Source organism: Coturnix japonica, chromosome 38 (assembly GCF_054131305.1).
Source record: "Coturnix japonica strain WE chromosome 38, WE-NBRP24, whole genome shotgun sequence".
NCBI classification, from domain to species: Eukaryota; Metazoa; Chordata; class Aves; order Galliformes; family Phasianidae; genus Coturnix; species Coturnix japonica.
Window position 1 is genome coordinate 1,783,369 of NC_140700.1, and position 15,100 is coordinate 1,798,468.

Below are 15,100 nucleotides of genomic sequence, written 5' to 3' on the forward strand. Positions count from 1 at the left end.
CGCTCGCTCCTCCTTCCGGGCGGTGGCGGCGGCGTTGTGCGCATGCGCGGCCATGGCGGCGGCCTGTGCCGAGATGGAGCCGGCGGCGGCGCCTCCTTCTCCTCCTCCCGGTCCGGTCGCCGCTTCACCGAGTTCGGCCGGGCTGGTGTGCGAGCAGGGCCGGAACCTGAAGGCGGTGCTGTGTCAGCGCTGCGGATCGAGGGTGCTGCTGCCCGGAGCCGCCACCTTCACCTGCCGTGAGGTACCGGGGAAAGAGGGGCGGGCAGAGGGGCGCGGCTGGGGCGAGGGCGCCCCCTGGCGGCGGGGCGGGGAGGTGCAGGTTGGATGGCGCCCCCTAGTGGTGGGGCGGGGCGGGGCAGTTCGTATGGCGCCCCCTGGCGGCGGGGCGGTGACATGACACGCTGCTCCCCGCAGCTGCTGCTGCCCGCCATGAGGAAGAAGGCGACAGCGACGGACGGTGGGGATGGAGATGGAGACGTGGTGCGGGAGCATTGGCTGGTGCGCGACATGTTCTCCTTTGAGAACGTGGGCTTCACCCGTGACGTGGGCAACATCAAGTTCCTGGTGTGCGCTGACTGCGAGGCCGGGCCCATCGGCTGGCACTGCCTGGACGACAAGGACAGCTTCTACGTGGCGCTGGAGCGTGTGGCCCACGAGTGACAGCAGCGTGGGGTCAGGGCGGCTGGCGGGGCCGGGCTGCACCCCCTGCTGGGCAGCACCACGGAACAACACGATGCGCCAGAGCAGCACCGCACCACAAAGCCACCGGAACATGGAGCTGCTGCTCTGCACGTGCTGGGCTGTCTCCGTGCTGACTGCTCTGTGACACAGGACCAGCAGTGCTGCAACAGAGCAGGAGGAGAAGAACTGCTGTGCTGATCCATGGTGTCTGACCCACAGCTATAGGCTGTAATGCCACAGTGTCTGACCCACGGCTATGGGCTGTAAGGCCGTGTCCTCTGTATATTCAGATATATATTCAGATGTTCCCCCCCCGTAGATCTTAACGTTTAGGTCTCTAAAGTCTCATCCTACTCGATGACTGTAACCTGTATGAATATCTTGGTGCCTGAATTGTGTGTGAGGCATTTGAAAGTCATGTGGGTTTATTAACTTGGAAATAAAAGACGCGGAGCTGCCAGGTGCACAAGGTGATGGGGTGGCACATAGACACAGCAGGGTGAGCTGAGGGTACAGATCCATCCTGACCAGGATGTGGAGGAGCAGTGTACAGTGCAGGGTCTCGGTGCTGATCAGAAGAGCTGTGTGTGCATTGAGCAGAGCCAGGAGGTGAGTTCCCATCTGCTGGGGGGCAGTGCTGGGATGTGGCCTGTTCCAATGTGGATGCAGATCTGAGTGCATTGCATCACATCGCATTGTATTGTCTTGCATTGCATCGCATTGCATTGCATCACATTGTATTGCATTGCATTGCACTGCATTACATTGCATGCATCGTATTGCACTGCATTGTATTGCACTGCACTGCATTGCATCGTGTTGCGTTGCAGCACATTGCATCGCATCACATCACACTGCATTGCACTGCATCACATTGCACTGCGTTGCATCGCATTGCATTGCATCATATTGCACTGCATTGTATCGCACGGCACTGCATTGCATCACATCGCATTGCATCGCATCGCATTGCATTGCACTGCATCGTATCGTATTGCATTGCACTGCATTACATTGCATTGCACTGCACTGCATTGCATTGTATTGCTTCGCATTGCATTGCACCGTGTTGCAGCACATTGCATCGCGTTGCGTCACATCACATTGCATTGCATCGCATCACATCACACTGCATTGCACTGCATCACATTGCACTGGGTTGCATCGTATTGCACTGCATTGCACTGCATTGTATCGCACGGCACTGCATTGTATTGCATCGCACTGCATTGCATTGTATGCATCGTATTGCGCTGCATTGCATGGCATTGCATTGCATCGCATTGTACTGCATCGCATTGCATTGCACCGCATCGCATTGCATTGCATTGCATCGCGTTGCGTCGCATCACATCACATTGCATTGCATCGCATCACACTGCATTGCACTGCATCACATTGTACTGCGTTGCATCGCATGCATCGTATTGCACTGCATTGTATCGCACGGCACTGCATTGCATCGCATTGTATTGCATTGCATCGCATCGCGTTGCATTGCATTGCACTGCATCGCATCGTATTGCATTGCACTGCATTACATTGCATTGCACTGCATCGCATTGCATTACATTGCATCGCATCGCATTGCAGCACTGCACAGCCTGCAATCAAATCATCCCCGTTGGCGGGAAGGCGAAGCCCCGCCCCATCCTCGCCCCTCTTTACGAATCGACCAATAGTTGCCGCAATTCGGTGAAATTCATACCCGCGGCCCAATGGCGCGGCGCGCTCGCCCGCTGCTTGTCACCGATTGGTTGAGCCAACCTTCTCACCTCGGGGATTCCCCAATAGCACCGCGAGGCGGTGACGCCTCTGCAGGAAGTTTAACCAATGAGCGGCGCGCAGGGATCCAGCCGCCCCGCCCTTCTCGCTATATAAACCGTGTGGAGAAGGTCGGCCGCGTTTGCGGGGCCCTCAGACCCGTTGCGCGTCTGTCGCTCGCAGCGCTGCCGGCCGAGCCGAGCCATGGTGAGTGAGTGAGGGGGAGGAGGAGGGGGCAGCCGTGTTGGGGTTGCGGGATGAGGCGGCGTGGAGGGGCGGGGCGGTGCTGCCGGTGTGCGGGGGGTGCTGCGGGGTACGGGTACGGAGCGCAGGGAGCACAGGCCCAAAATGGTGGCGGCCCCTCAGAACATGGCGGCGGGACCGGAGCGCTCTGACCGTGTCACGGCCGAGAGCGGGGGGCGGCTACAGAGCGGGGATGGGAGCGGGGCGGGTCCGCCCGGGTCGGGGTCCGTCCGGCTGCCTCTTGCCGTGCCCCGGTTATCCCGGTGTCCCGCTGTGTCCAGGGGGGTTTCGAGGTCTCTCATATGTTACTGTGTGACCGTGGTTCTGGTGTCGGGATGGATCCGTGTAACTGCTAAAATCACTCAGCCGTGCTGTTGGACGGAGCTCTGAGCTGTGCCGGTGTTGGCTCCTATTCAGAGCTGCAGCCCCGTGGTGTTGAACCCCTCCCTGCCATCCCCACATTCACATCCGAGGCTCCTCCCGCAGCCAGGTGCGTCCCTTTGCAGCTCATTCCCATCCCAGCGCCCTGCTGGACGTTCTGCTGTAGCCTCGGGGTCTTTCCAGCCCCTCAGTTAATTGCTGCTGTGTTTGCACTTGCTCTGCCCCCTGTGCTGGACTTTCTACTTGCACAAAGTCAACGTGCCTGTGTTTGTTTAACTCTGCACCCCCAGGACCTGTGCTATGGTTGTGCTGCCCAGGCTTTCTTTGTAACAAATTGTCGTTGCCTTGTGTCTATTCAAGAAGGGCCGCTCACAGAATCACAGAATGACCTGGGTTGGAAGGGACCTCAAGGATCATGTAGTTCCAACCCCCCTGCCTGGCAGGACCACCAAACATACGCCTTTACTAGATCAGGTTGCCCAGGGCCCCGTCCAACCTGGCCTTGAACACCTCCAAGGACGGGGCATCCACAACCTCCCTGGGCAGCCTGTTCCAGGACCTAACCACTCTCCTAATAAGACTCGTTCATTTAATGCTGGAAAGCTGATATTTCCTTTGACCTTTCCCACGTTTCACCTTTTGGGGGCATGCTAGTCCCTGTGTGTCCCATCAGTGACCTTCCCCAGCTGCTAATGAAGCCCATCTCAGCAGTAGATGTCACTGCAGGTGTGAGGCTCCAGGGCGAATTGGGGGAATTAATTCTGCATTTTCCCCCTCAGTGGAGAAAAAGAGCCGTCCTGAAGGGCAGTGTGACCTAATTGCTGTGCTCTAATTGCTGTGGCCTGGCTCCTCCAGGACACACACTCCCTTGCTGGGCTGTGTGCTGAAGCTGCTTTTCCTGTTGCTTTCTTTGTGGTGTGTGGGTTGGCTGTGCTCTGCTATGGCAGCGCTTTGCCAAACCCAGTGCTCCCACCTGGACAGGGCTGTAGCTGTGGCCCTGCAGAGCAATGGGCTGCCAGCAGCTCTGTGTGGTTGGCTGCAGCCAGGCTGTGGATGGCTCTTGAAGCTGTACATCTGAATGCATAGCTGGGATGGTGGGGCTTGTTCTCAACTCTTCATGGTGTTTTCTCTACCATCACATTGTTCTTTAGCAAATAGATTTGAGTTTCTGAAGGTGCAGCTCACAGGGAAATAGCAATTTTGCCCCTTCTTTCTTTGCATTTGTTCCAGTTCCTGCTACCGTGGAGCTTTACTTGTATCACCCACCCATAGGGCCTGAGTCCAGTGTGTCTGCCTCAAAGCTGCCCTGTGCTTTGCTCTTCTGGAACGCATTTAGCTCTGTCGCTCAGGAGTTGGTAAAAGAACATGAAATGCCACAGATGAGGAGTTTGGAGCTGGTTCATTGTGGTTTGGCTCCTAGAGTTCAGAGCTGTGTGCTGCGATGTTAAGGAAGCTGGAAGGACATCAAACGCACCTTGGGAATCTGTGAATTGCTGCGGATGATCGTCCTGCTGACAGAACTGTTTTGACACAGTTTAAATGAGGCCCAGTTTTATTCAGTCTCAGTTTAGCGCTTTGTGCAGCAGGGCAATATGGGGCCTGGTTCAGATTGTAGCAGCAGTAGGAAGGGTTTGCTTAGGGAAGGGCTTCCTGGTGGAGCTCCCTGAAGTGATCAGGATGGTTCGTCTGATTTTCTGTACATTAACCAAAATGGCCGTGGATCTCAGGGAAGGTTTCATCCCTCTGGTGGTGGTTTCTGGTCTTGGAGAACAGGGGTGTTTTTCTGCAGGCATCAGTTCATCAAAATCACTGTTTGTGATCATGAGTGTTGGCTGAAGGATCCAGATGTGTTAAGCTCTCCCTGTCTGGTTGAAGATATTGTGAATGAGGAGAGATGGGCCTGTAAAGATGAGTGTCCCAAAGGGTCTTCCTAGGTTGGTGGCTGAAAGGATTTTTGTCCCGCTGAGTTTATGCCCAGTGCCCTTAACACCAAGACAATGAGGCCAATGTTCAAACAGCTTTGCAATATGGGAGTTCAAGCTGTGTGTGCTGAATATTTTGTAAACAAGGAAGCTGCTGTTTCTGCCGGTGATCCAATTTTTTTTTCCTCCCCACAGCGTGAGTGCATCTCAGTCCACGTTGGTCAGGCTGGTGTGCAGATTGGAAATGCGTGCTGGGAGCTGTACTGCCTGGAGCATGGCATCCAGCCCAACGGGACCATGCCAAGCGACAAAACCATCGGCGGAGGCGATGATTCCTTTAATACCTTCTTCAGTGAGACTGGAGCAGGAAAACATGTTCCTCGTGCTGTGTTTGTGGACCTCGAGCCAGCAGTGATAGGTAAATACAGTGATGTGTGCAAGAGACTGTAGTGACTACTGTAAGATTGAATTTAGCTTACACACTTTGCCCAAGGGATCCATTCCTCCGGGCTTGTGAAGTGCTCTGGGGCTTTAAATTCTCACTATGGAAGGGTTGCCTTCGCCTTCCTGGTAATAGGGAGCACTTGGCTCTATGTTCCCTGGGATTCCAAAGAACTAAACACCACCTTCTGCCAACCTATAGAACTAAATTCTGAACAGGCCACATGCTTTTGCTACAGAAGATAGTTATAACATCTTGGAAGCATACAGAGTGTATGTTCAATAGACACAGATCCCTTTTAAAGCTGTAATGTACCTCATTAAGCAGATTTCTTGTATGTAGGATTATTCCTCTGCTTTCTCAATCTCATTCTATTAACTGCAGGAAGGCAGGTCTGGGCTGAACGTTGAAATAAAATCAACTATTTAGCTTGGAGATGACCTTCAAGGTAATGAAGTCTAACCGTCAATCTGACCTATTGAGTTCTTCACTAAACCATGTCCCTTAACACTGTATCCACTGAGTAGAGCACATTTTGAAGCTTACAAGGCTGCCAGGAGCTGTAGCTCATTAGGTGTTGTTTCCTTGAGCCCCACAGCTGTTGCTCCCTCTGCTGCTGGCCAGGTGGTGGCTCTGAGCAACCAGGAAAGGCTGAGAAATGAGGTGAGGGAGAGCAGCTGCCAGAGATCTTGCCTTGCTGCTGGAGGAATAGCTGCTGAGCCGTGGGACACCTCATACATGGTAGTGTTGAGTGCTTGCTAATGATGGAAGTGCAGTATGGGAGATGGGCGAAAGGCTGCCTGATGAAATGCTTGGCAGTACTGAAGGAGTTGGGGCCTTTTGTTATGAAGGTTGCATCACATGCCTTTGTGTCAGCATTATTTCCTTATTGCTGCTCTGCTTATTCTTCCTGCTCATGCATTGTGTCCCTCTGTACTGTCTCAGAACACTGTGCATTCAGCACCTCTATATATGCCATGTGTGTACAGTCGGGCTTTCTAATAGTGCTGCCCTTGGCGAAAGCAGCAGGACTGCTGCATGTGTGCACCAGAAACGTGCGTGGTGTGTAAAATGCTGTCAAAGCTTCCCACCAGGAAATAAGGCAGAAACATGTCTAGGAGTTTAATGGAAGTGACTTTAAGTCTGCCCTGGTGAAACATAAACATGAGGGACAGCCTGTCCAGAGGGCAGCTCGGTTCACCTGCCTGCTGGCCTCAATACACAGCCCAAGGGTTATTCCTCATAATTCTCCAAGTTGTTCATGCAGTAGCCATTAATGCTAGAGTTTACTTTTGCTCTAGTAATATTTGAATAACATTCGTTCCTTTAGAACATTCCCTTCTGCCCTTGGCAGAAAGTACAACAAAAAGAAAGTGATAAGCCAGCAGTGCAAGCTCTGAGCGCCCACAGCTGCAGGAACAATAAGGCAACAATGTGGGTGACCTGGGAAACATGGGGAAAAGCTGTACTTTAGACCCACTTTGCAGATGAAAATCAGAAATTGAGTCCCAAACTACAGAAAAATGATTCTTCTTGTGTAGTCTGGCTGCAAATAGTTCTGCCAGGTCAAAAGCTCCTTGTGAAAATGGGTCACTTTTCCAGGCATTGAATTTTCTTATGTGTCCCACACTTTGGCTATGCAGGTACTGGGCACCATCTACTGATAGGAAGAAAACCAGTTAGTTATCTGTAAATAAGAGCAAGGTACCTTAGTCTGAATAGCCTCAAAAGCTTGAAGAATCTATATACATAAACTGGTGTATTAAAAAACTCTCTTCTCTCCCCAGATGAAGTGAGGAATGGGACATACAGGCAACTCTTCCATCCTGAACAACTGATATCTGGTAAAGAAGATGCTGCGAATAACTACGCTCGAGGTCATTACACTGTTGGGAAGGAGATAATTGACCTAGTCTTAGAGCGTATCAGGAAACTGGTAAGACATCTCACTCATGGCACTTAAACAGGTTTCTTTATCCTGTTTTACTGGATTTGGAAATGAGATTGTCAATATATATATAGGCCTATAAGTTCTGCTTTAACTTGTTCTGTGTTTGGGAAGCTGTGGAGTTACTTTGCATGTGTCTCTATCCTTAGCTTGCTGAAAATGGTTGAGTTACTCCTGTTGGATGGGGCTTTTGAATGGCCTAGAATGCTGATGAGATGCCCAACATTTTAGATTTTCAGTTTCAGGAAGCCAGGATTGAAATAGCATTCTGATCTACGTAGTTCCTGCTGGAAAGGGATTAGTCTCTGGTTGGGGCTCTTGCAGGGAAGGTGAAGTGGGTGTTAGCGAACATGGCTTAGACTTCTGTTTGAGTTTCCTTCAGTTGTAACTTCTGACTCAGTTCTACTGTAGCAGCTGCAGGAGACAAATCTCAGCGTGCTGTGATGGCTCAGGTTCCTTGGTACTTTCTTTATGTGGCTGATCCTGAAGATGACAATGTAGGTTAGAGTTTTTTAGAGCAGCTAGCACATACTTTACCAAGTCTGTGTCACAAAGGCAAGGTGTTCTCATTGCATAAGAATTGAGAGTTCACCTGTGGTGCTTTAATATGGAATGTTAAGTGAGTTAGTGAAAGATACAGCTTCTGCAGATCAAAGCTGGCATCGAGCACTTGGCTGCAACAGGCTCTGATGCCGAGTCTGGACTTTGACCTGAAAAACATGGTCATAACTTCCCTTTAGAAGCTGTTTTACCTCCCTGTCAGCCCTGGGAAATAGAGGTAAGCACCACTTGGCACGCTGTTCTGGGGAAGGCAGCCTGGCTTCATCCAACAGTGGCAAAGTAATGCAGTTTGACAGCTCGTTTCTGACATAAGCTGCATGCCCACAGCCCTTGGAGGATTGTAGCAATAGTTCTGGCACAGGAGACTGCTACATCTTGTGCAGGAAGAGAATGTCAAATCAATGCAAGGGTTAGACAGTTAATCAAGCAAGGCAAAATTCAAAGAACTATTGACTGCTAATGGCCTTCCAGGGAATGGGATTAGAAAATGTTTTCAGGTAGTAACTTAGGAAGAAGTGGGAAGGTTTTCTTTCCTTATGTTGGTGGCTTAAAACTGCTAAGAATATGAGTTTAGAATGGTTTCCTTTTTTTGAGACACTTCCTTGATTAATTATACAAGAATTAATTACTACTTTCCTGAAGCTTGATTGGTTGGTATGTCAGAGTTGAGTGGTTACATGAGTCTGGAGTAGGCTTGTTTTGGATTCTTAATGTCTGTACCACTGCTGTAACACGTGTATTTTCTCTTTCAGTCAGACCAATGCACTGGCTTGCAGGGTTTCCTGATTTTCCACAGCTTTGGGGGAGGCACTGGCTCAGGTTTCACTTCCCTGCTGATGGAGCGCCTGTCTGTTGACTATGGGAAAAAGTCGAAATTGGAATTTGCCATCTACCCTGCACCACAGGTCTCAACAGCTGTTGTTGAGCCGTACAACTCCATCCTGACCACCCACACCACTCTGGAGCATTCCGACTGTGCCTTCATGGTTGACAATGAGGCCATCTATGACATTTGCCGTAGGAATCTGGACATTGAACGCCCCACCTACACTAACCTCAATCGCCTCATTGGTCAGATTGTGTCTTCCATTACTGCTTCCCTCAGATTCGATGGTGCCTTAAATGTGGATCTCACTGAATTCCAAACTAACTTGGTGCCTTACCCTCGTATCCACTTCCCGTTGGTAACGTATTCCCCAATTATTTCAGCAGAGAAAGCCTATCATGAGCAGCTCTCTGTGTCTGAGATAACCAATGCGTGCTTTGAGCCTTCCAATCAGATGGTGAAGTGTGACCCTCGCCATGGCAAGTACATGGCCTGCTGCATGCTGTATCGGGGGGATGTTGTCCCCAAGGATGTCAATGCTGCTATTGCCGCTATCAAAACCAAGCGCACAATCCAGTTTGTGGACTGGTGCCCGACTGGTTTTAAGGCAAGTCTCAGTTATATCAAGTCTTATTTTATTATTTTTTTTCTTTTTTTAGACTAATAATTCACTGTAATGGGCTTAAGTGTGTTTTCTCATTGAAATCTGTATGTAGGTGCCTGATCTGTGTTGAGAAATGAGTCTTAGTGCAGAGATGTTTTCTCTGGTTTCTTTGACTATGGTCACTGTTGAATGCTACAAGGAAACTCATAGTCTGTTGTGCTTCTCCCCTAGGTTGGCATCAATTACCAGCCACCAACAGTGGTTCCTGGTGGTGACCTAGCCAAAGTACAGCGAGCAGTGTGTATGCTGAGCAACACTACAGCCATTGCTGAGGCATGGGCTCGTCTTGACCACAAGTTTGATCTGATGTATGCCAAGCGTGCCTTTGTTCACTGGTATGTTGGAGAAGGGATGGAGGAAGGGGAGTTCTCAGAGGCTCGGGAAGATTTGGCTGCACTTGAAAAAGATTATGAAGAAGTGGGCACAGACTCAATGGATGGAGAAGATGAGGGTGAAGAATACTGAATACAGCCATAGTGAATTGCAGTTCTTTGCCAGTGTACTGCCTTCTTATTAGCAGTGTAAATCATGTCTAATGATTGGAATAAAGTTCTTTAAGAAATCCAGTAGTGTCCAAACACTATGTACTTTCAGCTGTATACAAACAGTCCATAGTCTTAAGACACAACTACTTTCTGAGAAAGGTAGCTGAATAAAGTAATCATGCTGCAGTTAGAAGTAACTGTCCTTATGGCACTGCTATTTGAGTAGTGTGTATTTGCCCCCAGAATGTGGGGCAAACACATTTGTGAGTAATTAAGAGAGCAAGCAGGAAGGGGAGATGATGTTCTGGTGTGTGATAAGCAGGAGGAGCTCTTGGGGCCTGTGGTGGTTGCCCTGTTGCTTTGTCCTCATGCAGTCCCTGCCTGCTGGCTGTCTGCACAGCACCTTTTGTCTGAAGCAAAATCTGAGAGAGCTGGTTGGGGTTAAACAGCACTTCTCCCTAAAAGTGATTATCTTGCAGAAGTTCATTGGTTTGGCTTTATGTGGAAGGCAGAAGAAAGGATTGTAATTTGTGTATCTGAAGTAATGGGAGGATTTGGCAAATGTGAATAACTCTGAAACGTTCCGTGTGGTCTGGGTGGGGGCTTGGGAACACAAAGCACAGTCATCCACAAATAACCTATTTCCATTTCTGCCTTAGATGGGTGATTATTAAATCTCTCCCACGGAACTTGTAAAGGATGAATAGTCAAATATGTGATGGTGCTTGAATATTGAGGTTCATACGATGCCAAAGCCTGTAAGAGACTGGATTTGAGATGGAGAATAACTCCCAGTCCTATTTCAGCCTTATTTGTTTTGCTTCTGACTTGATGAATGTGATTTAGGCTAAGCCTTGGAGCCTGTGTTAGTTGATGAAGGTGAGTATACCTGCTTAGCAGGAATCTTGGCTGTGGTAAGAAAAACACCTTACATTCTGTGTAGGGAAACCTTCAGTACTCAAATAATGCTGCAGTGTTTGACATGGACTCACAGAATGAAACAGATCAGGGAAACACACCAACCAACTGTGGAGTGCCCAAAGTCCTCCTGACAACTTATTTTCCTGTTTATTAGGTAGTTAAGTAAATGTGCCAGACATAACCCAGGAGGCAGCTGCACTCGTTGCAAGTCAGACTGACTTCATTTCCTTGCATGTATTCAGACTTTTAATGTGATGGCAATGCCATAAGCAATACTTGAGGGGGATGTTGCATACCTTACAGATGTCGAGGTCTTTGGTGTGGGATCTACTTGCAGACTGCAAAGTCGCTGTGACTGCTGGTGCCAGCACCACGGCTGTCCTTAGAACTTGTGTGCACTGGAGTGCATAGGGGTGTTTTCTTGAACTGACCTTTAGTGTGGTCTTTCAGCTGTGATTTGTCATCTTTCTTTCTGGGATTCTTTTGGCTATGTGAGGCCTGCCCACTCAGCTTCCTGCTGGTATGGTTTGTTGTTTTATTGTACACAAGGATTACCCTTTATCAGGATGCTGCTTCTTACGTGATGGGAGTTGGCTTGCAGTATGTCGGTGTTCTTGTGCAGCGTACAGTGATGGATGAGTTGGTGCAGGACACGGTACTGCAGGGCATTCTTGTAGTTCTCTGAGAACCTGGATTGAACTAGGGCATCTTGTTCACTGTGCTCATCAGGTTGGAGATGCGTTATGCTTTCACATGTTAAAAATAACATGCAGTGCTCTTTTAAGATGAGTAGAAAAATGATAAGCTGCCACTGATAGGTTTAACAAGAGATGATTTGTCATCTATCAACCATTGGGCTCACGCTGGAAACACATCCAGTCTGCACCGTACAATATTTTTCTTGGTAGCAGCATTAAGAAACATGCTGTTGCATTAACTAGTGAGCACTTAACCCTCTCGGTGTAGTCATAGTTGTAGTGAGTGAAGATAAGACTGTTTTTCTCAGATACAAAGCAGAGATAATTACAGCAGGGAGATGTTGCTGAATGTGTCTCTCTAGTTAAGAAGCATGCCTGTATTTGTGCTTGGAAGGCAGCTGTGTGCCTGTTGGTGCTGGTGGAAACACAGGCATTATCTAGTGGGAGCTAAATATACTTTTACCTGTGGTGACACAGCTTTCCTCCAGTGCTGAGTTTGGCAGTTAATAGCTATAACCTGATAGAGAACCACTGACTCATGGAGTGGAGGAGGAGGAAGTGAGCAGGCACCATTGGTGTTGCTGCATGCACATGGGTGAGCCAGCCTGTGCGTGGCTGATTGTGTCTGTAGGTCTGTCCTAAGCTGCTTCTGGCACTATTGCAGGGAAACAGCAACTTCGTTTTCACCTACCCTGTCTCTGAATGAGGCAATAAGTGAGTGTTATCTGTGGTGGATGGACTAAGGATTCTCTGGTTCACCTTGTGCCTTTCCTGCTGTGTAATACCAAGGGGAGTCACAGAACAATATCTCAATGGCAGGTTAGTCATCTATTGCAGAAAATCTGGAAGGACTGGAAGAGCTGGAGGAGTAGCAGTGTCAGTTCGCTACTTTGCTGATGTGCAGTTGTAGGTGGTTGAATTGCATTGTCTCAGACCTGCAGCCTTGTTGAGCCCTCTGCTGCAGAACTCCTTACCCCCTGAGCTCTGTGAGGTGAGCAAGGAGCAGTCATTCCATGTTCAGCTCTGCCGTTCTCAGCCAAACCTGCACAAACCCAGCAGAGCAGATCTTGCCGTCTGAGCTGCAGTGCTGCTAACTCTTCAAAACCTTCTGCTTGTGCCAGATGAGGCTGTTTGCCTTTGTACAAGGTCACGTTTTCTCTTATGGAGGAGATGCTTCATGAAGGCAGAATGTCAGTTGTGCATAGTCACAATGCAGAGATACTCTAAACCAGGCAGTTTGTCACTTCATTGCTGAAGCTTTGTGAAAACCTAAAAATTCAAGTTTTTTCTCAACGTCTTTGATGTTGAGTTCATATTTCTTTAGATATATGAAGAGTATTAGAAATTCCAGAAGAAAATGTCTATTGAAGATAGATACATTATTTTGTATAGGAGCTTTGCATGACCAGAGCTTGGAAGGTATAGAGGAAGGGTAGCTGAGCCTACAGCCAGGAGCAAGGTTGAAATGGAGCGATGCTGTTGTTATTCTCTGCACATTGCTGCTTGAAAACCCACTTTGCTAGTCAGCAGTTCGTCAAACAGAGATGGGTGAAGGAGGTACTTGGGCAGTTCATAACTCTGCCAAGTTGTGCCTTACGTTTGCTGGATGAGATTCATTTTTCTATCTATTAGACCTGGAAGTGAGTTATCTGTAGTGCTAGGTGTGCTAGGGTGCTTCGACAGCACAAAGAGGGATGGGGGAAAGAACAGACAACAGGCCTTCCCTCTGTTCCAGGTGCTGGTCCTGGAGTGATGTGGATGATTTCTGCAGCATGTGCCTCTTGAAGGTGTTGAGTCCAGGTGAATCCCTTTGTCAAAGCATCTCAGACTCTCTATCTGCACTTACCACCTTTTCTGTCACTGCTGTGAGCTTCTGTAAGACGGAGCCCTCCACAAGGTTCCTGGCTGTCAATGTTTATTCAGGCTCCTTTTTCACTGGTGGCTGCTGTAGGTGGCAGGCTGTGATGCTTCGTGTTGGGAATGAATTCCAAGTGGTATTCTTGAAGACTGCCAAGACCTCAAGCATTTCCATGTTGTTTTTTGTCACAGCTCTTTGGCTGCAGCTGTCACATGCACTTCAGTCTTGCACCATCACCACTTGCACAGGCTGCTTTTCATTTGGCTGAATACTGAGGTCTGTGGCTTTTTGGTTACTTCAAAGTGCAGCTGGCAGAACGTGCTGTGGGTGAGCACTGCAGGTATTCAGCGTTTGAAAGATGCTGGTGTGCCTGTTGTCTTCCAGCAGTTCTGGAGCTGACTTCATGCAATTCTGCACTATCAAAACTGTGTTGCATGCAGAGTTGTTTGCAGTTCTGTTTGAATATCTGTGCTTGCTGTTGTGGGACAGCCTGAACTGCTGACTTCTGCATCCCATACTCCCTAGTGCTCCCTCTTCCATCATTGGGCGATCTTGTCTCTGTGCTTGTGCTGGCTCTGCCCACGTTTTTGTATTAAATAGATAAGGAAATTAATCCATCCTTGGGGTAGGGAGAAGGACAAAGCTTTCAGCTGCACAAGCTCTGGTGGCCCAGCACAGGGTCAGCTGGGTGCCACAGTGGGCAGAAGGGAAGCATGGGGTGCTATGGGGCAGCTGCAGCTGAACCCCAGCCTCAGTTACTGTGTGCTGACTGGGACAAAATGATTTCTGTCTTTGTTCTTCACAACTGAGAAGGAATGTTGATGTGGAAGGCAGAAGCATGCGATGCATTAATGGAAGTGTCCCAGTCACGTCTCGGTGCGCTATAGAACCGTTTCTGCTATTGTCCACAGATACTTTTGGGAAGTGTTAATGTCTTGCAGCGAGCACATATGGCACCCAGAAATGGAGGGCTTCCTCATCCATGGATTATCTCACCATTCAGGCAACAGATACTGGCCCTTCTACACAAAGTACTTCTGTTTCTTGTTTTATTCTTTTTGCTTTTTAGTGTTTATCTTCCTGTTTTCAAATTCCGGCTGTTTCTTTACTTGTTCACTGCTGTTACAGTTATCAACAGTGTGTTTAAGTTCCAGCTTTGTCTCTTGCAGCATATGTGTGCTGGCTTCATTATCTGCAGTGCCTACAAGTATTTGGTGTCTATTAAGTGTGTCTGCATATTAAATTTGTTTGATAATGTTGAGAGGGACAGCTTGTCTGCACATTGATTTAGACCTTGTTTATTTTTGATCAGCTGTATTAAATACTCACACGTGTCTATTGCAGAATGCTTCTGAAGCACCTCAGAGCCAATACACCCATGTTTTGGCAATTGCAGGTGCTGGCAGATGAGGAGCAAGCCTTACAGTTCTACCTGTTGCCACTGGCAGCTTATTTTCTTGTTCAGTCCTGTACTCCCTTGCAAAAGGTGCTCGTCAGTTGGATGTTCTGAAAGCTCTGTGTCATCTGTCAGGCTCTCAGGGTTGTGGAGATGGATGTGGGCAGCCAGGCCTGCCAAGGCAGTCCAGATTTTGGGAAAAGCCACTTGAAAAAGCCCCTCTGAACACAGTGTGTTTCTGAGGGGTCTGATTTATGTTTATTTTAGGAGTTTATGAAATTCTTTCCATTGCCAGGTTATTTAATCACAT

At 48.8% G+C, this 15,100-nt stretch overlaps 3 protein-coding genes across 5 annotated transcripts in view; all 3 read left to right on the plus strand.

Annotated features, from left to right (window-relative positions):
• The first annotated feature begins 36 nt into the window (after positions 1-36).
• On the plus strand, positions 37-1,139 carry RABIF (RAB interacting factor). Its single transcript, XM_015884854.3, has 2 exons — positions 37-241; positions 415-1,139. Exons 1-2 carry the CDS (start codon positions 53-55, stop codon positions 658-660), a joined length of 435 nt encoding a protein of 144 aa, XP_015740340.1. The 5' UTR covers positions 37-52; the 3' UTR covers positions 661-1,139.
• Positions 1,140-2,585: 1,446 nt separating this feature from the next.
• Positions 2,586-9,998, plus strand: LOC107324657 (tubulin alpha-8 chain). Of its 3 annotated transcripts, none has more exons than XM_085527084.1 (5): positions 2,586-2,652; positions 5,187-6,174; positions 7,221-7,369; positions 8,695-9,375; positions 9,604-9,998. In XM_085527084.1, exons 4-5 carry the CDS (start codon positions 8,779-8,781, stop codon positions 9,895-9,897), a joined length of 891 nt encoding a protein of 296 aa, XP_085383210.1. In that variant the 5' UTR covers positions 2,586-2,652; positions 5,187-6,174; positions 7,221-7,369; positions 8,695-8,778; the 3' UTR covers positions 9,898-9,998. The 3 variants fall into 3 exon arrangements, with proteins under 3 accessions (XP_085383210.1, XP_015740341.3, XP_085383209.1); XM_015884855.3 differs by having other exon boundaries at positions 5,187-5,409; XM_085527083.1 differs by lacking the exon at positions 2,586-2,652 and adding an exon at positions 2,970-3,178 and having other exon boundaries at positions 5,187-5,409.
• A 777-nt stretch (positions 9,999-10,775) lies between these two features.
• Positions 10,776-15,100, plus strand: part of KDM5B (lysine demethylase 5B) — a 35,622-nt gene continuing 31,297 nt past the window's right edge. The window contains exon 1 of the mRNA XM_085527076.1: positions 10,776-10,796. Coding sequence (XP_085383202.1) covers positions 10,791-10,796 — 6 coding nt within the window. The 5' untranslated portion in view covers positions 10,776-10,790. The remainder of the gene's footprint in view (positions 10,797-15,100) is intronic.

Bases quoted from the DNA above. Each gene is read 5' to 3' on its own strand.
- RABIF (XM_015884854.3), top strand. From the start codon at position 53: ATGGCGGCGGCCTGTGCCGAGATGGAGCCGGCGGCGGCGCCTCCTTCT. The intron at 242-414 runs GTACCGGGGAAA...TGCTCCCCGCAG, and splicing joins CCACCTTCACCTGCCGTGAG to CTGCTGCTGCCCGCCATGAG.
- LOC107324657 (XM_015884855.3), top strand. The intron at 5,410-7,220 runs GTAAATACAGTG...TTCTCTCCCCAG, and splicing joins CCTCGAGCCAGCAGTGATAG to ATGAAGTGAGGAATGGGACA. The intron at 9,376-9,603 runs GCAAGTCTCAGT...CTTCTCCCCTAG, and splicing joins GGTGCCCGACTGGTTTTAAG to GTTGGCATCAATTACCAGCC.